Source organism: Accipiter gentilis, chromosome 28, assembly GCF_929443795.1.
Source record: "Accipiter gentilis chromosome 28, bAccGen1.1, whole genome shotgun sequence".
Classification (NCBI taxonomy): Eukaryota; Metazoa; Chordata; class Aves; order Accipitriformes; family Accipitridae; genus Astur; species Astur gentilis.
Window position 1 is genome coordinate 6624513 of NC_064907.1, and position 27533 is coordinate 6652045.

At 38.5% G+C, this 27533-nt stretch overlaps 1 protein-coding gene across 1 annotated transcript; it reads right to left on the reverse strand.

The window, feature by feature from the left end:
* Positions 1–116: 116 nt before the first annotated feature.
* CATSPERE (catsper channel auxiliary subunit epsilon) lies at positions 117–25591 on the reverse strand. Its single transcript, XM_049831508.1, is given in 11 exon segments — positions 117–332; positions 5894–5993; positions 8091–8143; positions 19728–19838; positions 19840–19900; positions 19902–19974; positions 19977–20196; positions 20579–20663; positions 25331–25385; positions 25388–25427; positions 25580–25591. Coding segments are annotated over 11 exon segments (1026 nt in total).
* Positions 25592–27533: the final 1942 nt, after the last annotated feature.

Genomic DNA, 27533 nt, shown 5'->3' on the forward strand with positions numbered 1-27533 from the left:
TACGGGATGCTCCAAGGCGGTTAGGAGAGGACTGAGATATGTCTCAAGGTTGTCAGGAGAGAGAACAAATTATCTCTACTGCCGTCCCCCGCCTCTGCTGGGGCAGCAAGAGTCCTTCAAATGGTCAGTGTGACCCCGTGTCTTAGCCATGCAAGAGTTCCTGATACAGTCAAGGGACGCGTAACCCCCCAACTCATTACACTTATGCTAAGGCCCAGCGAGACTTCCCAAGTTTGTAGATCAGCCCAGAGAGGGGGAAAAAATGCACCACCACACTCATCCAGTCCTTCATTTGTACTGTTCTGATGAAACACAGAACAGGATCTGTAATTCTGAAAAGAAACAATAAAAGAGTTACTTATTCTTGAACTAGCTTTGAAAAGCAATTAAACACAGATGCAGCGTGGTGGGTTTTTTATGTGCAAGTAGTGGCTGAAAATTAATAGATTCTGCTACATAAATGTTCAATTGAGCATAAATTAAATGTCCACATGAACATAAATTATATAATTCAGTCCCTTGACAGACCTACTAAGAAACTGCCAATAATTTACCAAACACATATATCAGTCTTACAGTAACTGTACTTCTCCTGAAGACATCATTTTAGAGAACGTTGTGATCTTACAGTTTTAAGTCAGTCTGTATTCAGTTTACCATATTCAGTCTCTATTATACAGACCGTAAGGATACTACTAGACAGAAGAGACAGAATATAAAATAGATAGAGCACTTGGAAGATGCCTCAGAATTTATTTCTGAAAACCTTCAGAAAATATTTTCCTCAATCTGAAAGGGGCATGAAGATGCTTCATAATTGTGGCTACAGTCCTGCACAAGAAAGTCCTGGACAGGACAAAGCATTAGTTCTGTGGATATTACAGAACATACTCTGTTTTTTTCCCATCCAGCTTAGCTGCTTGAAGGTGAAAACCCCAGATCTCATGGTTCGTACATTCTCCTTACATTCTTTCAACCTCGTAAAACTTGTGGGTCCCTGGCATGGCTTCCAGTGAGAATCTGATCAAACAGCAAACATAAAATGAGGTTACTTCCTCTGAGTTTCTCAAGATGTATTGTCTATATGTACTGTGGTGTGTTGACCCTGGCTGGAGGCCAGGTACCTACCAAAGCCACTCTGTCACTCCCCTCCTCAGCTGGACAAGGGAGAGAAAATATAACAAAAGGCTCATGAGTCAAGGTAAGGACAGGGAAAGATCACTTGCTAATTACCATCATGGGCAAAACAGACTCAACTTGGGGGAAATTAACTTAATTTATTACCAATTGACCAGAGCAGATTAACCAAATCTTAAAAACACCTTCCCCCAAACCTCCCTTCTTCCTGGGCACAGCTTCACTCCTGGATTCTCTACCTCCTCCCCGCCAGCAACGCAGGGGGACGGGGAATGGGGGTTGGGGTCAGTTCATCACACGTTGTCTCTGCCGCTCCTTCCTCCTCAGGGGCAGGACTCCTCACACTCCTCCCCTGCTCCAGCGCGGGTCCCCCACGGGGTCACAAGTCCTGCCAGAAAACCTGCTCCAGCGTGGGCTCCTCTCTCCATGGGGCCACAGGTCCTGCCAGGAGCCTGCTCCAGCGTGGGGTTCCTACGGGGTCACAGCCTCCTTCGGGAACCCACCTGCTCCGGCGTGGGGTCCTCCCCCAGCTGCAGGTGGAGATCTGCTGCCCCGTGGACCTCCCTGGGCTGCAGGGGGACAGCCTGCCTCACCAGGGTCTTCCCCATGGACTGCAGGGGAATCTCTGCTCCGGCGCCTGGAGCATCTCCTCCCCCTCCTTCTGCACTGACCTGGGGGTCTGCAGGGTTGGTTCTCTCACACCTTCTCACTCCTCCCTCCAGCTGCAATTGCACAGGGTTTTTTTCCCTTCTTAAATGTGTTATCCCAGAGGCACTACCACCGTTGCTGATGGGCTCGGCCTTGGCCAGCGGCAGGTCCGTCTCAGAGCCGGCTGGCATTGGCTCTGTCGGACATAGGGGAAGCTTCCAGCAGCTTCTCACAGAAGCCACCCCTGTAGCCCCCCACTACCAAAACATGGCCACACAGACCTAATACACGTACATGTCTACATTCATACCATTGGTATGTGTATGTAAGCTCTGTTAGAAAATCATCCTGTTAATGTAGATAGAGAGGGTACACTAACATAAAAGATGCAAAGGGTTGCTTCTGCGGAAGAATGAATTTTAGGAAAAAAGATGCATGCAAGCATTTTCCTCACTAAATAAAAGTAAAATAAAATCTTGGGTAAGAGTTTTATGTGTATTCTAAAAGTCATGTTATCTTCATGGAAAACTAGGAAAAAGGTCAGCCATGAGGAACTGACTCTCACCTACACTAATGGGCCAAGGTAATGGTGATTGAAGAGGTAGTCTTAGTGGACAGGTTTAGAAGAGGTTTGTAGTCCCATACTCAAAGGATTTTCTTATTAAAAGATGCAGAAATTTAATTAAGGTTCCATTAAGAGAACAGTTTTCTGGCAGGAGAATTGAGTCTGCTTTTCTCCTTCACATGTCTACCATCAAGAGGGTGGGAAAAGCAGATTAATCTTCACATACAATAAACTTTAACCTGATAGTGCCTGGCTAAAAAAATGGCATGAAATGAGCTGTCAGAGCTATCAGAGCTCTAGCAGAGCTAACTGAGAGACCAAAACTCTTCAATTTGAATAGATAGTAAAGAATTGCTGCTTGGAGTAGAGCTCATAATGGGGAATATGATCTTGATGAATAGTGAGCTGAAAGCGTTTTCAACTTGCCTGTCTCAACAGATCTTCTGGATTCCTTTCTCCTGTTCACAAGAATGTTCCTCACTGGTAAGAGCAAGGTTATATTAACCCCATTAGCATCCACATCCAAACAGTTAGATGAAAAGCTTTTAAGTGAAAGACATACTGCAAGTTGGTATAATAATAATAATAATAATAATGGAAGTGTCCTGTAGACTGAAAGTCTCAGAAGATCCTGAAGCCAATCTTGCTGAGGGAAAGTTAGACTGCTGAAGGCCAGCAAACCCACTTGGTCTTCATCCTACCTTACCTTGACAATCTCCTATGAAAGGCAGGAAACTGGGGAAATGTGTACATCAGCTCTTCTAACCATATGATCAGGAATGAGTCTGATGCTGAAAGCCAAGCCTCCCCTAGAATGTGATATCAATAATATTATTGATACGTAAGGCAAAAAGAGCAATACTGAGCAAAAAGAGCTCTCTTCAGAAGGAGTCATATGGAGAAGACAATGGCGACAAGTTGCACCGGGAGAGGCTTCATCTTGATGCAAGAAAGAATTGTTTTACAGTGAGAACAATCATTCACTGGAACAATCTCCCCAGGGACGTGGTATAGTCCCCATTGCTGGAGGTTTTCAAGATGTGACTGGACATGGTACTAGATGAGATCACTTGGGCTCCCTTTCCCACAAAAGGCTGGACCAGATGAGGTTTTGGAGTTCCTTCCAACCTGGGCTGCTCTATGATTTGAAACTATTTTACAAAGATATTTAAATTTATCCAGAGTTGTATCTGTGACTAAGATTAGATTCTAGCAACGAGAGGGGTACAAATAGGTCAGGCTTCTTAAATATGAATTGATGCATAAAAGCAGCATGGTTTTTATTAGAATTATATTCTAATGGTAGAAGTGTTTTAAACAGACAGATGTAACGTAATGATGAAATAGATTTCACTCTAAATTTAACTATTGCTGCGTTTCTAGTATCAAGACCACAGATAGATAGACTACTAAAAATGCTTACTGAATTGTAATGACATTATTGCCTCTTTGAGCAAAAGCCCAAATTTGGGGTTCTGGGAAACAATTTTGTTTAGATGGGAAATAAAAGCTATGAATTTGACCTAAATGCCAAGGAAACTACTGATAAAAACTGTTTCTGGCTTTGATGTGGAGAGGTTTTCAAACAAATTTCTGTCTCTCTGAACAACACAGTGAAGACAAGATTTTGCAGAAATGTCAAGCCAGATACTCCAGCCTTGTGCGAAAGAACGAACTCATTCTTTGCCTTTATTTTTCAGGAAGGATGAACAGAATTTTTGTTGCTTATTCTACTTCCACTGGCTTGTACCCACTCTTCTTCTGAGAGCTTCCTGGTGTATGTTTGCATTTGAGGAATGTTTTTTAGTTCTATAATCCCCCTCTGGCTTCCTGTCTAGCACTCTTCTTTATGTTCTGTATTACAAGAGTTTCAATTATTCCTATTGTTGACCACAAAGAATGCTTTACTGAGTATTAAGTGATACCTTTGCCTTTCTTGCAATATAATAACTAACAATGCTGATAATGTATTTTCAGCACAAAATTATCCTTTTAGATCATTTTATGGTTAGACCAATGCAATATTGTCATATAAACTTTATTCCACCCTGTCAATGCTTCATCATGCCCCCCTCCTCCAAGGATATCAGTAATGCAAGAATATGAAGTAAGATAACAATAGATTCTATTCACGCTATCACCAGCTATTTCTAAACATACATTTTTATACCTGTGGTCCCCATATTTTATACAATGCAGAGTTTTTACTTTTTTTAAGCATCATGGGCCAAGACTGTTGTCCTGGTTTCAGCTGGGATAGAGTTACCTGTCTTCCTAGTAGCTAGTACAGTGCTGTGTTTTGAGTTCAGTATGCAAAGAGTGTTGATAACACTGACGTTTTCAGCTGTTGCTCAGTAGTGTTTAGACTATAGTCAAGGATTTTTCAGCTTCTCATGGCCAGCCAGGGCACAAGAAGTTGGCACAGGACACAGCCAGGGCACCTGACCCAAACTGGCCAACGGTGTATTCCATACCATGGGACATCCCATCTAGTTTAGGAACTGGGAAGTAGGGGGCAGGGAATCGCCGCTCGGGAACTAGCTGGGTGTCGGTCGGCGGGTGGTGAGCAATTGCCCTGCGCATCATTTGTACATTCCAAATCTTTTATTACTACTGTTGTCATTTTATTAGTGTTATCATTATCATTATTAGTTTCTTCTTTTCTGTTCTATTAAACCGTTCTTATCTCAACCCACGAGTTTTACTTCTTTTTTCCTGATTTTCTCCCCCATCCCACTGGATGGGGGGGAGTGAGTGAGCAGCTGCGTGGTGCTTAGTTGCTGGCTGGGGTTAAACCACGACAACTGTGCTTTATACAGACAACCTGCCTGTTAAAAAGACAAATTTAAAAACCCAAACCAACAGATTAAAAATGTGAATTTTAAATATGTATCATTTGAAAGTATGGTACATGAAAATGTGGCATCATGCTTCAGTATATTTGATTTACTTATCTTTAAGAGATAGCTGTATTTGTCAGGGTTGCAAATGACTAAGTAGGATCATGTCCAAACCTCCAGCATAGCTGTATATGTATACATAGAAGAGTGTCAAAGAGTTTTTTCATAAGCTGAGCTGTCAGAGGAGGCTACCAAGGTTCCTGTAACACTATATATACATGAGGAGCTGGCTTAAATATCCTTTGCCATCCTACTGAAAAAGGAAGCAATGTACTAATTTTAATTATAAATAGATCGGGAAGAATTACTTTTGATGACCATGTGGATTAGTGCATATAATTTTTTTTCTCTTTGGAGAGAAGGCAGTCTGAAATTTCAAAGTGATCTTTGACGTTTCATTTCTCAAACTATATTCTGTTGGGCACATTTTTCTTCTGTTTACTGTATTATTTCGATACCTCCCACATGCATAACTTTGAATAGTCTATGATGTTAAGTCCAGTATATGAAATGTTTAAATGTTATGCAGCTATATACATCCATTCAGACAAAAGAGTTCTCAGGATGTGTAAGAACAGTCATATTTTGCATGTAGGCCATTATGCATAAAACATTTAAACTACATTCTCAGTAGGTGGCTTACTTCTTTCATTAATGAAGTGTACCCATAGTCAGTTCTGCCTTTCATCTCCCATAATACAAAATTTGCTTCAACATTTCTAACATATGAATCACCATCATATCTGTAAAACATGTGGAATGTGACATCCCAGTAAAAGAGCACAAGCACACAAACAGCCTTTGTATTCAGAACTGTGCATGGATCAGTGAGCATGTCGAGCTGCCGCTGCTGTGGAGGTTAAGACAGGTATGCAGTATGCTGACAAGACGTTTTACCCTAAGGCATCTTAAGGTGTCTTGCAATTACAGCACTGTTGTGGTGCAGCAATACCCACTGAAACCAAAGCGTCCTGTACTATGTGTGAAAAGGAACATAAAGATTTGATAACATTACTCTTGCTGTTGGACTTGGATGCTTTCTGTAGCTTCACATCCCTGCATGAACTTGGTAGAAGAAGTCTTCCTTGTGCCTCACAGCTTATCAGCAGTTTACTTACAAGGAAGTAACAGGCTGGAAATACTCTTCACAATGAAGTTCCATTAGGCAACCGTATTTACCCCAGTCTTAATAGGCTACCTAAAAAAGGAGATGTTTTAGTCAGATATTGGATGTCGCACTCTGTTTCTCTTTTTCATATGCAGCCCAACTAGAATGGAACCTATAACTCTTACCTGGTCCTCATCTGTTGGGTTCCACAGAAATTTCCTAATGAAATGAAACATTAACAATCATTAAACCTCTTATTTTTATTTATCTTGATATAACATAATGCCAATTGTTTAGACAGAAACATTTCAACCTGCCACTCTTCTCTATGACTTACAAACATAAGTAGCAAGTGTTTCCACTATACAGTTTAAACTTCTTATGTTATTAAAAATCAACTTAAAAACGACACTAGTTTCTAAAGATTTGTAGCCAACTATTGCTATCAGCATTGCCCAGAACTAGTAACTAAAAATTTAGATAACAGAAAAAATTACAGGCCCCAGTTTCTTTACACTGTTCATTTAACAGCACAAGGGTGAAACTCTGAACTACAGCAAATGCCCATCAACCTGTTGGGATCAGGTACAGATAATGCTTTTGCAGACATTTCAGAGAGTAATCTCAGAAAAGAAGAAAATATTTCAATAGTTTTCTGCATTGATTCAATCAGGCTATTCTGGTAGCAGATACTTAGAATACTAGTTCACTTTAAGTTCACAAGTACTGTGTCTGTACTGTAACAAAAGAAAAAGATGGTAGGAACATTAATATCAGAACAGCCTCATTTTATATATTGTGATATAAGTGATATATATTCAAATATAGCACTTTATTTCATATGACAGTATGTCCAAAATGCCTAGTCTTCTTCGGGCTGTTAATACAGTGTTCTACCCAGGTGTTTTGTAGATAGTGAAATTATGTTTTTCACAGATGACATCTGCAGATCTAAAAGACAAAGAAAAAAATAATCTGTATAAATTAGCTTCATTTAATACTTCATGCACAAACATGCAAATGATTTTTCATTATTCTATGCTTTAAGAATTATCATTATTTGTACTATAATTTTTCATCTATTATTTTGGTATTCTGAACTCTATTCACAAAAAACCCTTTCCCAAATAATTTCAGGATGTTACAGAATTTTCTAAGGATATGATTTTTTAAAGAAAATATGAAAAGCTGGCTTTGGGGATGAATTTTAGGCTAGTTTCAAATTAATTCTAAAGGTAAAAGAGATCTATTGGTTATGCCTTTACTTTCCTGAACACTTTGATATGTCAGAAGTCTCAGTACAAGAATGAAGTTTGAGTTAATAATACTGTACTTCCAATCATGGATTGAACATTTCAGAGAGTTACAGGAAAATAAGGTTGAACGAACCACAGAAGATCATCTTCTCCATCCCACTGCCCCAAGACAGGATAAAGGATACTTACATTACGCTGGCTTTCCCAGGGAAGATAATGAGAATTGATAATATTATAGAAAGTTGGATATTTTATGTTTAAAAAAATGTTGCTAGTTTTTTTTCCTCAGAACTTATAAGCTATATGTCTGTACATAATTCTGGAAGATAAACATTTCAGTTATTTTTATGCCTTTATGCAGCAAAAGAAACATTTTATAAATCTAAGAAGTGATATATATATGAGGCTAAAAATACCACTATGTCAGCATTTATTTCAACTAGTTACCCAGAAGTAAATAAATGATTAAAACTTACATCTCAACAACAATATGCCTTCCTGGAGGGCAGTCAACATAAACAGAAGATACCTGAAAAAAATACAAACTTTTGTTTACCCAGGAAACCTTCCAGAAATGAACCTTGTCCATGCACTTTGAGGACTCTGGTCACTACTAATGGGAATAATGACTATTGCACCAATTCTGCATACTGGTTCAGTACTATTGTTGTCCCACAAACAGGGCTCATTTACCCAGTGTGCAAACCAATAACACAGAGAGTCGAGGTATTTTCAAATTGATTTCATTGATGTGCCTGAATGGGTGCCTGTCTCAAGACAGCACACCCTTGTCTCAAAAATCCTCACATTTATATACTTAACTAATACATATTCATTGTTATTTTCCTGAATGATTGGTTCTTTCTTCTTCGCCCCTCATGTAAATTAGTGTGCAGACTCTGTCTTCTTCCTTCATTGTCTTCTTTTGAGTAGATGGTATCATTTGAGTAGGTGGTCAATGAGTCAGTGGTCACAATCTCCCCCTGTAGAAATTACCTTTTACCTACTTCTTCCCTAATCTTGGCAGTTCCAAGCAGTTCTTCAAGGTTTATTGACCAGACCACAATCCATTACCTTTTCTGACACAAACATAAAGCCCCATTGTCTAACAGTTAGTTCCTAAACCCTAAATCATGTCTAATTGTTTCCCTATTTTAAATATTAACTCATGGGGGCTGTACACAGGACTTTAGCAGCTCCCTGGTTATTTCAATCATACTATACATATTAATTGATAACACTATGGCTCCCTTCTTGTCCACAAACTTTTTCATATCTTACTCTCTTGGACACTTTTTCATCAATACTGTACTGTGAACTTCCTCTCTTCTGCCTTTCTACTTAGACGATGTTTATATTATTTTATGTGATGTCAATTAACTGGAAGGATATGAATTGGAGTGAAATCCTCCTGGCAGTGGGTCAGGATTTGCTCATAAGAATCTGAGAAGCATTGTTACTGCATTTTTTTTCTCCAAATTACCTTATCAAGCTACAGCGTCTGCCCGATGCTGCAATTTACATGCATTTTCAAAGATGCTATGCTGCAGTTCAACTGACAGAAAGAACACCACTGGTTAATTCTCTACAAAAGAATCCCCTGCCCAAACCAGGAATTTGTGTTAAAATTTATTTTGAAATAAATCAGTAACGCCAAATGAAATGGAGCAGTATCAATGTAATTTCATTTGGAGGCAAGAGGCACCTATTATTATTATTATTACTTATAATTTCTTATTTTATTATCACATGACCTACAATGTCAGTGTCCCATTTTACTCCCACTGTACTAATACAGGTATCATTGTGGTATTACAGGTGGATGTTTGAGGGACTATGAGAGTCAGTCCTGGCAGCCTGTAATTTTTAAATACTTGTTGATTCCAGAGAAACAAGTTTGACATTATTAGACTTCCTGGTTACTTTTTTAATAATACAGCAGCTATCCAAGGACAGACTACATTCTTCAATGTTAATTTCCAGACTAGTTCTCTTGTAATGCTAGAATAAGTTTTGCTTTGGGAGGATGGATTAATGATTGCTGTGAAATGGGTCTTTATAGATAAACACAAGTCCAATTAAAGTGAGATAGTGAAGACAGCTTAGAAAATGTGAACAGATCAAAGATTTTTTTTTAGTTTGCAGACAAACCACATTGTATGGCTCTATACTCCAGTATACTAAGGCAAAGACCTTTGTCCTTGAATTCTGGGCTAAAATCAGCTGCATGAATTCTGTAACTTGCTGAGAAGCAAACCATTTTGGCTGATTTGGATGGAGGAAAAAAAAATGGAATGGCGTATCCACACAGACATTTCGAGGATCCTGCCACCATTACAGGTACGAACTGATATGGAAAGAGAAAATCAACAGCAATGCTAAGGGGAGGGAGCAGAGAGGAAGAAGTCTGAAATACTCAAATGTGCTTAAATGAAGGGCTCAAAAATGGATTCACATCACAAAAGTGACTAGGGAAGTTACCTGCCTGAAAACAACCAGATTTGACTGCATGGAGGTGCTTGGGAAAAAATACAAGCAGAATTATCTCAGAAACCACAAGTAATTTCTGCTCATAAAGTAGGTTTGATAAATTTGCTAATCTGAGTTAGAAGGAAGCAGAGGAATACCTGTACTAATACTGGGCATTCAGTCCCTTATAGTCCTTCTCCCCAAGTACACAGTGCAAACTGAAAATATGTTTGCTTTTTATGTATCACTGTTACTATCAATGGCACAGGTGATTACCACTGTAGCTAAAGAGAAATACGGTATTCTCTGCCAAGACGTGTTATCTTTGGAGATGGGGGTGCAAGATGTAGGGCCCTGCCAATGATAGATTTCCTGATAGATTTAAGATTGTTTCAGTCATTGGCAGTGACATCCTCATGGTTGATACTTGGTAGAAGAATTCAGAAGACTGCAGGATAGCTCACCAAAGTATAAAGTCTTTGCTAATTGTTGAAGAAGGTTTTAAAATCATCTGGTATCCTCATCTGGTGGGCTTCCTCAACAAAATGAACGCAACATTATCAATGACTGATGATACCTGCTAAATGAATGAGTATCTGGATAAAAAAAAGGAAAGAATCCTGGCGTAAGAGCTCCAATGCCAGTGATGTTAACATGGGTTGCAGTACTGCCGATTCAGAGATGAACTCAAAGAAGAATGGCCATTTGGAGTGTTTAACCTTCTTCATGGATCATTTGCCAAGATCTTTGGCTGGATACTTCACCTAACTGAAAATGTGAAAATCTTGTCTTGGATGGAAAGCAAAAGAAGCTATTCAAAATAAAACACAATACAGAGTCTGAGCTCATTACCAGTTGTCAGACCAATTTAAGGGGACATATGAGACTGGCAAAATAACTTCTAAAATATAAGTGTAATATGGGAACAAATAAATGAAAGCTGATAGTAAACCATACAAATCACAGTAGTTAAGACTATTAGGCATCTACTTTTGCTTTCTGAGTATGTCAGGACATTTTAATTACAGCCCAATTCTTTTGAATAAAGCACAGTAAATTTAGTTACCTAAAGCATTTCAGTTCTTAGGTGACTACTTTGGGACTTTGGCGGTGCAGCCCCCTGGGTCACTCTGAGATCTCAGGATAAGCCATGCATTCTTTGGGAAAACCTCCATTGTGCTGTTACCTTGATTACAAGTGCAGTGACTTTTGAGCATCAGGCACTCTGGCCACACCTGGGCCATCTGCTGCCTGAATTGTGTATCAGAATGATAAGAATTGTGGCCAGAATATAAAATAAAGACTGAAGCCAAACATCTTGAGACCCGATAAATAGTGATCCAAGGAGAGACCTTCTGGCCTCTCCAGTACAGCAGTGGGCTGTGTGACCCAGTGTCTCCCCTGAGCTGGGACACTGGGACACCTCTTGGGGTCGATTTCCCAAGGATTGAAAGATCATCTGTCGATGATTTCACGAGGACTTAAAGGCCTGATTTTGCGAGGTTCAGTGACCGTCCCTTGATGAATGCCAGCACATAAAGGTGAGTAATTCATGAAACACAAGAGAAATTTTAATCATAGGTTAACCTCTGTGTGGGGGGGTACGTGTGTAAAATTTGGTTCAGAATTGTTTTATCTGTGTGTGTGCGTTGGCAGTTTGGTTCAGAACTATTTGCCTGCCTGTGTGGTTCAGAACCGTTTTATCTGTCTATGCATGTGTGTGATTTGATTTAACCTCCATCTGTGTGCAACCCTGCTGTAAGTTTTGGGTGATCCTTGCCATTCTTGAATCTTTAACTAAGTTGCAAATTTGATTGTAACAAATTCCATCAACTCACTCTGTTAAATTGGCTGATGATTAAAATTATACAACCCAATCTTGTGATCTTTCTCAAAAATATTGATAAATCCTAAATTGCTGCTAAACCAAAGCTGTGTAACAAAACCTCTTTCATGACAGCGACATATGAAGGCTTGAAGCCTCTGAAATAACAGGGAACAGTAATTAATTTTAAACATAGGAGTGAGGTCCAACAACCCATGCATCCATGGAATAACACTCTCACCAGTAGTCTGATATATTAATCTGTGTTCAAACTGATGCTTCAAAGGAGACTGAAAACAAACACACCTTCACCTCACAGAGAGTAATTTGGCCATTGTGTACTGGGAAAACCATACCTTTCTAACTCCTGCAGCATACCTGATGGAACACTTAAGCCTGACATTAAATTACATACATTTTCTTGCACAGAGTTGCAAGCATTACAAAAATGTTGAGGGCAATGGCCACTTTCTTTTATCAGACATGAAACAAATCGATTTCTTAGGCATCACATTGCAAATCTTTTCCTTCACTTACCAGATCATTTCTGTGATCTTAAAGCCTTCTTGGTATTTTTACATTCCTTTTGAACAGGGGTTATTAGAACTGGACACCAATATATTCATCTCAGCTTTATCAACACTGTGCACTGAAGCAAACTAACCTTTTTAGTTCTTATTCATATTCTCTTTCTTATATATATAAAAATCCCATTCGGTCCTTTGCCGTAGCACTGTACTAAGGCTACATGTTGACTTGCTTATTTTAACAGTAGCTGAAGTCATCTTCTTCAGAGAATGAGGTGGCTCAGTCATGTGCCACACTCAGTACTCTCTCTTGTGCATCTTTCTAGGAAGAATAGCTCTTAGTTTATATGTGGAATGTAAGGCTAATCTCCAACCCCAGATCCTCATCAGTGAATATAACCTTGGGATGTAGGTTTGTTCAACAGCTGTATCTTCATCCAAGAAAACATAAATGCTGAAAAGCCTGTCAGCTGGAACAAACAGTGAAAAGAAACTTTAGAATGAATCTATATATTAGGTAAAATGTGCATGGGTTTTCTGTCAATAGGACCCTTATAAACCCCTTCTAACAGGATTATCTATTTTATATTTTATAAATATTTTATTTGCTTTCCCTAATGTAACTTATGTCCATTGTGGGCTGGATATGGCCCTTCTTGATGTATTACAGCAACAAGCAGTATTTTCTCTTTAGCATTATTAACTATATTATTTAATTTATGTAATAACTGTCAGGGCAGTTAGCATAGTACTGATGAGATTTTTAATTCCCACTTACCAAAACTACATTATTAGCTCAACATGTACTGAATAAATTTTCTGATACTCACAACGCCTTTGTATAATGGGCTTCTAAATTATAGTTGGTTTGGTGGTAAAATGTAAATGTCTAAAAGAGAATAAAAAATAACAATAATAAAAATCTTTAAACCACAGCGATGCTTCTACTGAGATAAAGGATATCTTCATGATATTGGAATTGGAAAAAATTGTGCAATTCCACTTCTGGAACTTATTACAAAATAAGTAATACTCATACAAATGGGTCCTTCACAGTACCTATGTTAAGTGAGAGGATGAATCTTTTCTCTACTCATGTGGTTCTAGGTTGCCCAAACAGTGTACCTGCCATTCATCTACCCTAAATTAGATATCTGAACTATAGGTCGATACATCCCATAAACTGAGAGCCTTCATTTAGCTGAGACAAGTGTCCTAGCACAAAAGACTAAGCCTGTGCTCTTTGAACCTTTCAGAAGTTTTACACTCTTCAGATTCCTTTGGAAAAGGTGCCCAAGAGATCTATTCTCATCCTACCAATGCAGCTCCTTCCTGAAACATCGGAAAATAAAAGTCCTGTCATGCTTGCAGTGTACTTGCAAGGACTTCACAATTCAGCACCCTTGGTCCTATCTCCTGTCTTTTCCTTGCTTCATACAGACACCCTCAGTGATTTGGCATAATTTCTTTTTGGAATCACATTCCACTTTCCTTTGAAGATCTCCATGTCACAGAAGAGAAATGACTAGCTTCTACTGCAGACACTGCTGTAGTGAAACAACTTGGTGTCTTTAAGAGGACATGACCATATGCATTGGTAGCTACCTGGTCACCTCTACCAGAATGCCAATCCCATTACATAGTCAGCTTCAGAAGAAAAAAATAATCCTTTTTTTCTAATCAGTCACTACTTCAAACACTCCAGCACTCAAGTCACCACGGCCAGTTCCCCATTCTCAGCCTCCCGTGGGGAAGAAGCACAGAGGAGGAGGATTAGAATTCCCTGAGAGAGGATGGGAGCTGGAAAGTGAGGAAGACAAAGGAAAGAAAAGGAAGATCAAAGAGCCAGGTCACTGGACAGCAGAATTATATAGCTACCTATATCCTCAACTCTCTCTTCTTCATAGGCACCACACAGTGAAGGAAATAGTTCCTAAGATCATCACAACAATTTTCCTTCAACAACGTTGCCACACACAATAAGAACACACTCTGCACAACATGATCAGGCATTCTAACATATATTAGAGGAAAACAGTGATGTCTGTGACATGACTGGAAATTAATCTGTCTCAAGAAAGGTTGCAAAGATACATCATGGCATTGAGATAGAGCTGGAAACAATCTACCCACTCTGTGTCACCAGTGAGAATCACAATGCTGCATCTAGGAGGATGAGGCGTATGCCGTGTGACCTGTCCTCTACACCATCTGCTTTTGGTATTTCCTACCTCTTTAGTCCAGGACCTGTCCTAAACCTTGCCAAAACAATCATGCTTAGGTCAGTGTTTTTATACTAGTGGATGGGCCTCCTTTATGGGATTGATAAAGGAGCCTTGTTTCTGAGCTATTTAGGAAAGGGTGAGCTTGCAGAGAGCAACAGGACTTAAATTCTACAAAATGGCAGTTGCTTCACAACATGCCATGATTATGGTGTAGGCATCTAAATTAGCAGGTTGTTCAAGCACAAGAGAGACACTTTTGATATGTTTGGATCATTAGACACCTGAATGAAACATTGCAGCAGGAACAGGGCAGATAAACAAGATGAAAAGCTGACAAACACTTAAGAGATGTTTAAGTGTGTTCCATATGCCTAAATTTGGGTAGATGATTTCCAGCTTATGTGACTTATTGTTCATTAAGAAATCTTCTTAATATTGTAGAATTGTGTAGTTAATACACAAATTTAGAGTGCTGACCTTAGTTAATATGCTATTTTGATTTATAGTTTTAAGGAAATAATAGCTATATCAGTAGAAAATTAATCTGCATGGACCTATGTGAGCATATACTCCGCTGCAGTGAATGCATGTGGAAAGAAGCCTTTCTCCATTCCATCTACATGTATGTAAGGACTATCCCAAATATTGCCCAAATACAGCAGAAAATGAACATATATAGCAAAATATAGTGGAAATAAACTCATATTTGAAAGAAACTTGGAAAAACCCCAACCTTACCTCATTTTTAACACAGATTCCGTGAGCAACCTCATAACTGCTGCTTTTTTGTAGTTGTAGTACGTTTGGCATGGAGACTTCCAGAGATGTACTTATAGCGACCTTTTCCTCAAAAGCTATCAGAAACCAAAATGTCACCTCATCTCCCATGTTCAGATAGTAGATATTCAAATCATGCTGTGTTGAAAAGCTACAATTGAGCAAGAATCTTCAGAGCTAAATGTAGAGCTAAATATTTCAATTTCCAAAGGATAGGTCTGGCGGTATATTCTCAAACCATTAATTAATAACATGTATACATTAGCAGATAGATTCAATTAAAGGACCAGGTTTTTCTTTCCACTTATCCACACAGGAAGCTTTACTAATTCTCTCAAGCCAGTTCTTGCAGCAAATAAGATGTTATTTTTCATTTTTATCAATATATTCCCAAAGCAGTCTGTAAGAAGAAAAGCAGCAAGAATACACTTTTGTGTAATTTAAATTTACAAAAGATTATGGCTGTATTTATTTCAAATTCATTTTTCTTATAGTTGTTATCTTTCTCATATGATATCTACATGTACTTCATTCATATACATCCCCAAGTTAAAGAGAAATCTTTTGACAAGCTATAGAATCATAGAATCATTTAGGTTGGAAAAGACCTTCAAGATCATCCAGTCCAACCATCAACCATGCCCACTAAACCATGTCCTGAAGTACCCCGTCTACTCGCTTTTTGAATACCTCCAGGGATGGTGACTCAACCACTTCCCTGGGCAGCCTATTCCAATGTCTGACAACCCTCCCAGTAAAAAAAAAATTCCTAATATCTAACCTAAATCTCCCTTGCCTCAGCTTGAGGCCATTTCCTCTTGTTCTATCTCCAGCCACCCGAAAGAAGAGACCAGCACTCACCTCGCTACAACCTGCTTTCAGGTCGTTGTAGAGAGCGATAAGGTCTCCCCTCAGCCTCCTCTTCTCCAGACTAAACAGCCCCAGCTCCCTCAGCTGCTCCTCACAAGACTTGTGCTCCAGGCCCCTCACCAACTTGGTTGCCCTTCTCTGGACACGCTCCAGCACCTCGATGTCTTTCCTGCAGTGAGGGGCCCAAAACTGAACACAGGACTTGAGGTGTGTTTGGCCTCACCAGTGCCGAGTACAGGGGAACAATCACCTCCCTGCTCCTGCTGGCCACACTATTTCTGATACAGGCCGGGATGCCGTTGGCCTTCTTGGCCACCTGGGCACACTGCTGGCTCATATTCAGCTGGCTGCCAACCAGCACTCCCAGGTCTTTCTCTGCAGGGCAGCTTTGCAGCCACTCTTCCCCAAGCCTGTAGCACTGCATGGGTTTGCTGTGACTGAAGTGCAGGACCCGGCACTTGACCTTCTTGAACCTCATACAGTTGGCCTTGGCCCATCGATCCAGCCTGTCCAGATCCCTCTGTAGAGCCTCCCTACCCTCAAGCAGATCAAACCTCCCTCCCAACTTGGTGTCATCTGCAAACTTGCTGAGGGTGCACTCAATCCCCTCATCCAAATCATCAATAAAGATATTAAACAGAACTGGCCCCAACACCGAGCCCTGGGAACACCACTTGTGACCTGCCGCCAAGTGGATTTCACCCCATTCACCACAACCCTCTGGGCTCATCCATCCAGCCAGTTTTTCACCCAGCGAAGAGTACACTTGTCCAAGCCATGAGACACCAGCTTCTCAAGGAGTATGCCATGGAGACAGTGTCAAAGGCCTTGCTGAAGTCAAGGAAGATAACATCCACAGCCTTTCCCTCACCCACTATGCCTAGTGGCTGAGAGACATATCTTTTGCCCTCTCAATCTCACTCTCTCTTAAAAAAAAAAAAAAAGAAGAAGAAAACACAGGATCTTGCAGGATCATTTCCTTTGTCAACTGGAATTCTTTTGCTTAAGAATCTGGATGTCATGGGGATAGAAGATGGGTCTTTGTATAGATATAAGGAGCATTATTTTGAGGAAGGAAGGCAAACTCCTTAATTTGCTTTTAATGACTGTATAAATTTCAATCTACTGACTCCAGTAGTGTTACCATGTATGATCTCATATGAGGAAGGGGGGATACCAGTGTCTTTAATAAAACAATGACTGGACAAACTAGTTCACCAAATGATCGACTACTCTAAAATACTTACATACTGCACAATGTTTTATGTAATAATGAAATGCCAGTGGTAACTGTATACATTTCAGATACAAGAATGTTTCTGTGAAAATAGGAAGGTACTCAGCACTAGCTGGAGTTTTTGAAGATATAATCCCCATAGGCACACTGCCATTCTGGATGCATGTGCTGTTAGTACTTGAAGCCATATGGCTTGAGCAGTATTCATGAAGCATGGTCATGCTTCATCTTTTTTGCACATGGGCACATAAAGGAGACCACACCATATATTCTGTATTCCTCTCAACCCCATAATTCTATATCTAAACAACTCTATGAGGACCTCTTCCAGAGATAGATAGAAGATGAATAGGCATATGGCATACACATCTTGAACTTTGATTAATGATAAGTAGCCCTTTAATTTTTCTTTGACAGTATACTTAATCCACCATACTAATGGTGATAACAAGAAGCTTCCCCTTCACATCCAGAGCTAATATGGAGTTAGCATATGTTAAGAAAAAGATTGCTCTAAGAAACACTATCATTCACAGATGCTTTTACAATGGCATTGTAGGTGGAACTCCAAGTGGCTGCTTGTGATGTCTGACATTTTTAAGTTCTGAGTAGTATACCTTAATCTCTGAAAGCACTTTCACCATGGAGGGGCTATTCAGCTGAACAGGCTTTGTAAGGGGGTTGTTGTGCTCTTCATTCTTCTGGCTACAGAAAGAAGAAAAGAGGAGTTTGTCTAAATAAATTTATTTAATAATCCTATTCAGATTAAGATGTCTGCTGTCCAACTCAGCCCTGAAACTACAGGGAGTTTAAGAAAGAGCAGAGATTAATTAATTTCCTAACTCTAATGAAATTCAGATATGGCTGAAATTTTGAATGAGTTCTGGACCATTCCACGTGGAAGAAGAGCAACCATTAGTGCCTTGATCTTTTTTTTTTTTTCACCCTGGTTGAAGTGACCACCTTTATACAGAGGTGAATGAGCAAACCAAATCACCATAAGCTCAGCTGTCCAGTTTACCAAAGTCATGCAATAGTTGGGCTGGCAGTTCTGCTATGCTCTGCCTAGATGCTTCCTGTTCTTTGTAAGCAGTCTCTCAGCTGCTGCCATATTTCCAATGATAAGCTCAGCTTTCAAGCCATCACCAGGCTATGTTGTTAGGATCCATCCTCTATGTCACCTAAGACGCATCAGTAGGTAAGAGTGAGTGTCCAGTAAGCCTGATAGCTTCATCTTGCAAGCTTTGTCCCAATGAATATTTATTGTGGCCTTTGGAGCAGGCTAATTTTGCCTGAGAGAGCTTTTCTGTATAATCCTGCACACTCAGAAGGGTTTTTGATTAGAACAACAGCTCAAAACCATAGAATAAGATCTCTCAAGTTTCATGAACAATTTTGTAGGATATGGCTGTAGGAGTGTCCAGCACTGCTCCACTGAACTCCAAACTTCATAGAGATGGACTCAGATTAGACTTTGGTATAGTTACCAGGTGACTCAAGTAGTAAAAAAGACATACCATTGTCTGTAGAGCGAATGGTACCTGCTTAGTTGAATTATCCTTTAACAGCCAACTAAAGATTAGCAAATACCTTCGGAAAAGACTTTATGGGGTTTCATGAGGCTGGAATAATGAATAAAAGGACTTTTCTTAATAACACTTGTGTTCTACTTGGGAATTCCAGGTATTTTCAATATGATGCTGTGATTATAATCTGAAAGTGAGTGCCTTAAAGTTAGAAAGTTGTAAAATAATCTCTCTTTGATGTACTGAAAGAGCTGTAATATTTCAGTCACTTTCTCTCGAAAGCTATCATGCCATTAAACTCCTAGTCAAACAGAATTGGACAAAAATAATCAAGTTAACTTCCTGTAACAAATGCTAAGGCTGAAAGCCAGAGTTTTCATATTAGAATCATACTGAATAGGGAGTGCAGGTTAGAATCATACTGATATGGATATGTTAACCTGCAGTTAACAATACCTGAAGAATAAATAACTAGTTTGCGAATTCTCTTCTTGGTATGTCTGTCCATCTAAAAATAATAATTTTCACTCTTGACAGACCAATGAAATGAACAAGTATTATTCTACTAATGTCATTTACAAAAAGGTATCTTCAATGATCTCTTACCACTTAATTAAAAAAATACTTAATAAGTACTTAAAATATAGTATACTTAACCAAGAATAATCTGGTGAGTAATGCTCCCATGTGACATTTCTGATGGAGAAAGTTTTGATCCAGATATTTGAAAATATCCATTAGTTGTGTTGCTTTTGTAAGTGTAGTAAATGCTCACGTCATCCTGCAGCAGCCCAGATGATAATGCTGCATTTATGTATATCACCCTCAACAGAACTCTAAGGAACAGGTAAGTAAAAATTTCTTAAGCCCCCAGATTGTCTGTCTTCATTATAAACTGCCAGAAAAAAAGTCTGGAGGAGCTGCAGCCACTGTAGATCAGCAACAATGTAATTTTAAATGGGACTAGGTCATAGCTAACAGCCTCTCCAGATAAAGAAGAAGTGTTTGGAAAATCTAAGAACTTCACAAAGTTTGCTGTATCTCCTGTGTTATTAGATGTTTCATTATATCCAAGATAAACCTCAGAAGATGTCCATGCTGCCAAAGTACTTAATTGTTTTCCACTCTGTTAAAAAAAATGGCAATTAGATAAATAGTAACTTCTCTTAAAGTTTATATCCAGGATGTACACTAAGAAATCAAGATGTTTTGGGATACATTTTCAGCTAATGTAATTAGGAGAGCTTCACTGAAATACATTTACAAATTTAAGCTGTGATCCTAAAAATTATTTCATATGGCTACATGAGCTCATGCAGTGAGAGCCACAGACAATGTGCAGACCTTATTTCAAAACGTTCTTTAAATAAACTTGTTGCTGTCTGGTCATTTCTAATTCTAAACCCAGCATTACATCAATGCAAAGTAGATCTAAAATAGATTCATCCAGACATTTAATGAAGACAATCTGTATCTTAAATGTCAAATGAGAACTACAGATAAGCCACCTGCACTGGATAGACAGATGAACACCAATGTCTTGAATGTATTCCAGTTATTTCACTTTCAGGAAGCTTGTGTTCTACTCCAAGTTTAAAAAAATAATATTAGCTTCTCATTTATAAAAAGTACCATTTATTAAAAATATGATTCCATTATGTGTTAGAGCCACATCAGTTAGTTATTTAGGCCTTGGGTCAAAGCATCTGAGGGAACTTTTATTTCTCTGTAAGTGTTGAATCCATAATTCGTATAGCACGTTCCAAAATTTGATAGTAAAACTGCCTGTTGTTGGAAAACATGCAGACCATTTAAGGAAGAGGTTGCTATTTTGGGGGAAACAGAGTGAGGCGTAATTTTCCTTGCTAGGAAGTGATTGTTTGGGCCTTGGAATTATAAAAGGAGTATCTAGAACAAAGCACTGCAGAAATACTGTTGGCTTTCCATGTATTTTTGCTATGATGCCATCAGATATTGCAGGTATATCGACTGTTCATAATCTTGAAATGGAAGAAACAACAGACAAACTTGAAAACTTCAGTCAGTTGAACTGACTGAAAGAAATTCAACTACATGATTAATGTCACATTCTTAGAAGAACTGCACCTTCAGTGGTGCAAAATTATTTCCAACTTCTGTTTTAATCCCAGAAGACAGATGATGAAAAGAAATCATGGAGAAAAAGATCAAAATTTGCCTGCAGTTGGACTTTAACTTCTAAATTTACCAAACCAGGCATATTCCTATCTCAGTGCTGTCTGAGAACTGTACATGACTGAAAGATCTGGCTGAGAAATAGTATCTGGAGTTAAAAATTAATGGTTGTAACATTGTAACTCCATGGAGTAATACAACTTTCACTATTACTGAGGACACCTTCTCCACATCCTTCCCACAACCTCCTTTGAGCTACTTGGAATGTGGAGAAGAAATCAGATTAACAGAAACTAATACCAAGCCATGTTGCAGATGATGATCAGGGCCACTGATAATTCAGCAAGAGTTGTGCTGGTAAGCAGTAAGAGAAAATGGGGCTGAAAAGAGATAACCTATGTGCAGGAATAGGCTTATTGTAAATCATGCAGACTAGCAAATGTGACAACAGAAATAGTAATGAATCTTGGGAATTTCTAAGTCTTTAGGAAGAAGAATTCTTAGCTTCTTACAGTGTGTGTCTGTGTGTGTGCGTGCATCACATTGACAGTTACACATGCATCCCTAATGCAGATATTCTAAGCACTGAAAGCAGATAATATTAGTATGCTTGGTGAGCAACTAACATAGATAATCCTACAAAAAATAACAAATCACATAATGTAATTCTATATCCTTATGCTTATATGCTTCACTTGCCCATGCTCAGTGTATTCCATAGAATTATTAATTAATTTTACTAATCCATTAATTGATGGATTCCTTACAGAGATCAACAATCTGTGTGGTCCTCCAGTTTTAGGTACATAGCATCCCGTCACTTTATTAGGATATACATCGATATGAACACAGCTCTAGTAGCTCCAACACATAAAGTCTGGAGTGAGTTTGAAACTTAAGAGGTTTCCTTGACAAACACTCCCAGAAAACAGAGTGCGGATAATGCAAGCTAATCAAGACAGAGAAATTATTTTTGTTACTTTTCAAATAATAGTAGCTGCAGAGCTTTCCGATATTAATTCCCTAACTTCAGTTGGCATAATATGACTCATTCATTAAATACAAAGGATAATAATGGATCTGATGGGGTGCAAAAGGCCAGCATCTCTGAAGATAACTTGTTCAAATATCAAGGCCCAAACAGTTCTGTTTCACTATATCAGGATATAGCAGGGCTGACAGAAACTTAAAAATTGAAAAATTCAGCTCAGTACAAAGCAGACCTGGGAGGAATATAAGCTTTCTAGTTTGGGCTTCTGGAAAAAATGTCATGCAGAACAGAATCTATTCCTATTCTTACAAACTGTTTTGTTTCCTGAGAAGCTGCTGCTGAGTTTCAGAGACCTAAGAAGCCTAAAAGCCTCTCACTGTTTACCACATACTGAGCAAAACCGTTGAGTCTGTCCAAGGTTCCAAAAGTAAAAGAAGCTGGTAGCTCAGTTAAGACTGGTCTTGTTTCTTTTTCTATCATTTCACTGGGAAATATGTCTCCTGAGAAACAGAGTTTGAAATTTCAGTTTTCATACCTTGTCTAGTGATAAGCATCCTGTCCAGTCTGACTAGAATTTGAATTAGTCTATGGGCTCAGTGCTCTGAAGAGGGATGCTAAGGACACTCTTGCATACGATTATTGGATACAAGTTGTTTCACTACAAACTTACTTCAGTGTTTTTCTATCAACAGATGTATTAACTTCCAGACTTACCTCAGTAAATGAAATATTTGGAAAGGCGAAAATGATGCAAATTCTGTTCTTGTAGATGCTAATGTAAGTGCCACTGGCGTCAATAAAAGGTGTTTCCACAAAATAACCAAGCATATGTGAGATGATTCAGATGAATCAATAGACTCTCTTCCTTATTTGGAAGAAAAAAGACTTTCTTTATAAAGCAATTTTATTTTCTCTTACTTGATTATTCTGCACTTCATTTGTCTAAAAAAGCAGCAGTTAATAAGACAGAAAGAACTCACACCATTAAGAAACAATTTACTGAAATTGCCAGAATGCATATGTTCCCATTTTGGGTGGTGGGGTGAATTACTTAAGCTCTGCTGTGAAAAATGCGATAGAAAAGGCCCACCTCTGGTTATAGCAACTTCTGATATGGAGCGTTGCTATGTTGCCATCTAGTGAAAAAGTAGAAAGGTACAATGGATAACGACAGGGAGAGCAAACCAAACCTACATAAACAATACTACATATGCCATTAAAAGTCATACTCATTTCTTGCAGTATAATACATAGCATTAATTACATGTTGAGAGTAAACTCTTTAAAAAAGCAAGCAAAGTCACAAAATAGTAGCGAACTTCTTATAACTGGCATTAAGAGAGTGTGTAAAATGGGTAAGGGTCAGATGGTGAATGTGCTGCAGGAAAATATCTACAGTTGAGAACCCCTTGTAAAATGTAAACCCAGAGTCATTCTTACTACCCCATGACAAAATTTAGCTGATATATTTGGATTAGCTTCACTGAAAGCCTATGTAGGATAAAACTTCACAGATCACAAAACTTGTTGACAAATACCTTTGCTGCCCATAACTCCTGTATGTTCACATCACTATTATTTACTAGTTAGTTCTATTTTCTCATGAACTCGTACTCAGATAAAAACTGTGAATTTTTGTCACTGTTGACCTGTTGTGTTTTCATGGCACACTGCAAAATACGGTGAATACTACATACTCTTAGAAAGGAAAAGAAGTAATTGCCCTAAAATGCAGTAAGCAGTGATAAAAGTAGAGCAACTGACAGTATCAGAGTCCTTATATTAGTTCTAATATTTACTGGTCCAAAATACTAGAAATAACAGTGCAGAAGAGTTTCACCAGGGGCTCTAGCACAGAAAAAATAGGAATTGAAGGGGATGGCACTGCTTCAGGAAGCTCTACAAATGTCAGGTTTGTCTGGATACATGAATTGCCTTTTTTGTGACTGTCTAGAGTCACCAAAATCTTACCACAATCCCTTTATTTATTTATAAGAAAACTGACAATAGTTGCTTGTGAAAAGAAAGAAAATCATTCATCCTTTGGAATCCTATGATGTTCCTAAGAAAAAAGCTCCTATGAACATCACTTGATGGTGGATGCTGTAGTATGAGGAGGCTCTGGGATCCCTTTTGCTTTTCCCTCACCTTCCAGCCACTTCCTTGTTGTCCTATTTTCTATACAGAACATGCAAACCTCCAGTCAAAGCATGACTGTAATATAAGCAAGCATTAAAAGAAGGATTAATACTTTGGGTATCATTTTATCACATATGTTTAGAACCATATTACTACTGCCATTGCCCTATTACTGCTTATCAAGGGTATAGTTAACTGCTGATTCACAGGAAATACTGAATTCTTCAGCAACAGGTGAAAGAAAATGTCTAAGATGTGGTACTTTGCACAAATACCTGAACTTTACCCTAAGCAATCTAGCAGAGACACTGGAAGCAGTTTAACTGAATCTGAATGATATTGTGCCTGAGCTACCTTACTTAGTTTTTGAAATTCTGCCTGAAATAGCACATGAAGTAAAAATGTGCGACCCCCACTTAGAAGTCTAGATAAGGCTAAGGAAGGGTATCTGTCCAAGATTCTTTTCTAAATGAGGATGAGGTATTCAACACACCACCTTACACAAGTCCTGAACTTCCAGGAATGGCATACCTGAATGGGGGGGATATGTTGGAACTTCGAGCTGATACCTACAACTTGACAATTAAGACTCAAAGATCATTCATTACAGTAAAAATTTTAGGTGATTTTTGATCTTGCTTTCTACTCCATGAGCTTCTGTGCATATGAAGTAGAACAATTACATGTAGTGAGTTTTTTATGATTGACAGAAAGGCCTGCATAAGTTTAAGTACTATGGTGAATGAAACAAAGGGCAGCTAAACATGTAGCTGAAAAGCTGTCTTCAAAGAAGAGGAAAAATGGCAAAATTATTATTGAAGCACAAAGTTATATCAAAGCAGAAAAAAGAGGCTCAGAGATAGGCCTTTCATCAACAGCTCTCATCATGGCCCTACTCATCAACAGCTGTTTGTAGAGTTGCAAGTGTAGCTATTTTAAAAAGCAGTCCACAAAAAAACTCCAACAAAACCCATACCCTAATTTTGGATGCTCCTGAGAATAGTACTTTTCTTTTTTCAAATAGGTATGAACTTGGGTTCCTGCCCCAAATTCCAAACCAGCCTGCTGAGTATCTGAGAACACCGTTTAAGTAAAATAAAGGTTATTATTAATTACATTTTTGTCCAGTTAGTGTAAAGCTGCTTATTACAACATTTCTCTTTTGAAATTCTGAAGTTGTAATAAGCTTTGATATTATAAAATAAATTTTTAAACAATGACATACCATTGAAATCATATTTACTCCATCTATACATTTCAGAATACACAACACTCAGAGCCAAATTCAGTTTTCTCTGCGTTCTTTCCATAGCAGCAGACAGAAAACAAAACCACTTTCCTAACATCTAGTTATCTAACAACAAAAATGCCTTCACAATACAATTAATATTGCTACCTTTTTCTTCTGTTTGATTTTAATCTTGAAGATAGTAACAAATGTTAAAAAATTAACAGATATAATGATAGCAACTTAAAATAATAATAAAAAATATTAAAATAAATTGTGGTCCCATGCATGCATGCCTTGTGTCAGATACTGTACCAAAGACTAATCACTTCCTGCCATTTGTTTAGGTCAGAAACCCATTCCTAACAAAATTCATTGTACATATTAATCCCTACAACTAGTCCATGTCAGATAATGTCTTAAATAAATCTCCATTCAGTCCAGAGAACTATCTGTATAGATCAGCTTGTACATAGGTTGTCACATTTTAGGTCTAAATTAAACCAGTAAATTGACATCCCTGTTTATCACATATCATGACTTCCACAATGCTTTTGCTTAAACCTTTTTCCAACAGTTTGCTATGCAGGTGCATGAGGAAATCTGAAAAGAGCCTTCTGTTTCAGTCACACATTACCGCCAGTTACAATTTCTTAATGTAATTTTCACAAAGACTAGAATTTGGCTGAATCACTAAAACTTGCTAATTATTCTATCTCTATGAAATAGACAATAGGTTTCACCTCACTCTTTATACCTGTGTTACTGTTGCAGTATTAACAGGAGAGAAAACCCTGCAAACTTGTTTTCTGTAACACAGTAAAAGGAAATAAGTAAAGATGTATGCAGGCAGTATATTTCAATAAGACATTTCCACTTTCAACTGGTAAATTTTCACAAGACATGCATTTTAACTTTTTTCTCAAGTGGCATCATTTCAACATACTTGTGATGGAATAATTGCAGTGTGGTTCAGTTCGGAAGCATCTGCACTTTCAGAATCATATATCCACAAAAATAACTTCTAACAAGTAAAAAAGAGACACAAGTTGATATTTTTTTAACAAACACCAATATTCTACCACTGTGATAGTATTTCTTCTTGTGACAACACATAACATAACAATATTAACTTGGGCAAAGCATATGCTGCAAGATAGCATTGTACTCTTTCTTTTTGATGTGAACAGGCAACAACAACTGAGGGAAGCAGCACCTCCTTTCTCAGAAATAAAGGGAGAAAGTAAGAATTTATGCAGAAGAATTTTTTGTCCTCTGAAGCTGTCATACTTCCCTCAGAAATCCTTCCTCAGTCTCTCTCCACTCTTGTGGGCTATGCAGCTATATACAGCCTGTTCTGCTGCAGCAAAGGAAGAGGGGTTACTCACTATTGAAAGAAAACAGGACTTGTTTCTTGTCAAGGAAATGTTATGAAGCTGTCATTTAAATGTGCACCATGTATGCTTCTATGACTGGCACATCGCCGATATACTGCTCTTGCAGTCAGGAAGAAAGCAAACGCCTGGTATTTCCATCTCATGGTACATGCAGGGGCAATCATTTAGTGAGGCAAACTCACCACCTTTACCACAAAGTATAGTGGTGTAAGGATGTGCACACAGGCAGTTATCATAAAACAGCTGACATGCTGCAAGTTTACATCCTACAGTTCGCATCCTGCAGTTTCCTATTCATCTGCTCAAATCAAAATGCCAAGTTTTGCAATCCATCCTTAGAATAGGGCAAGCTGAGTAATCATACAGCTGCTTGCTCAGAGGTGGCTGAGTAGAATAACTTGCACAGGGAGAATATAAGCTTGCTTCCACAGCTGTGAAGTTCAATCATTTTTAGCAGACTGCAAACTACTTATGAATTCAGTTTGTTAGCAAGGACACTTTTTTTACTATTTAAAGTTTTTGTATTTCCCCACATGATCACAATCTCTCTCACA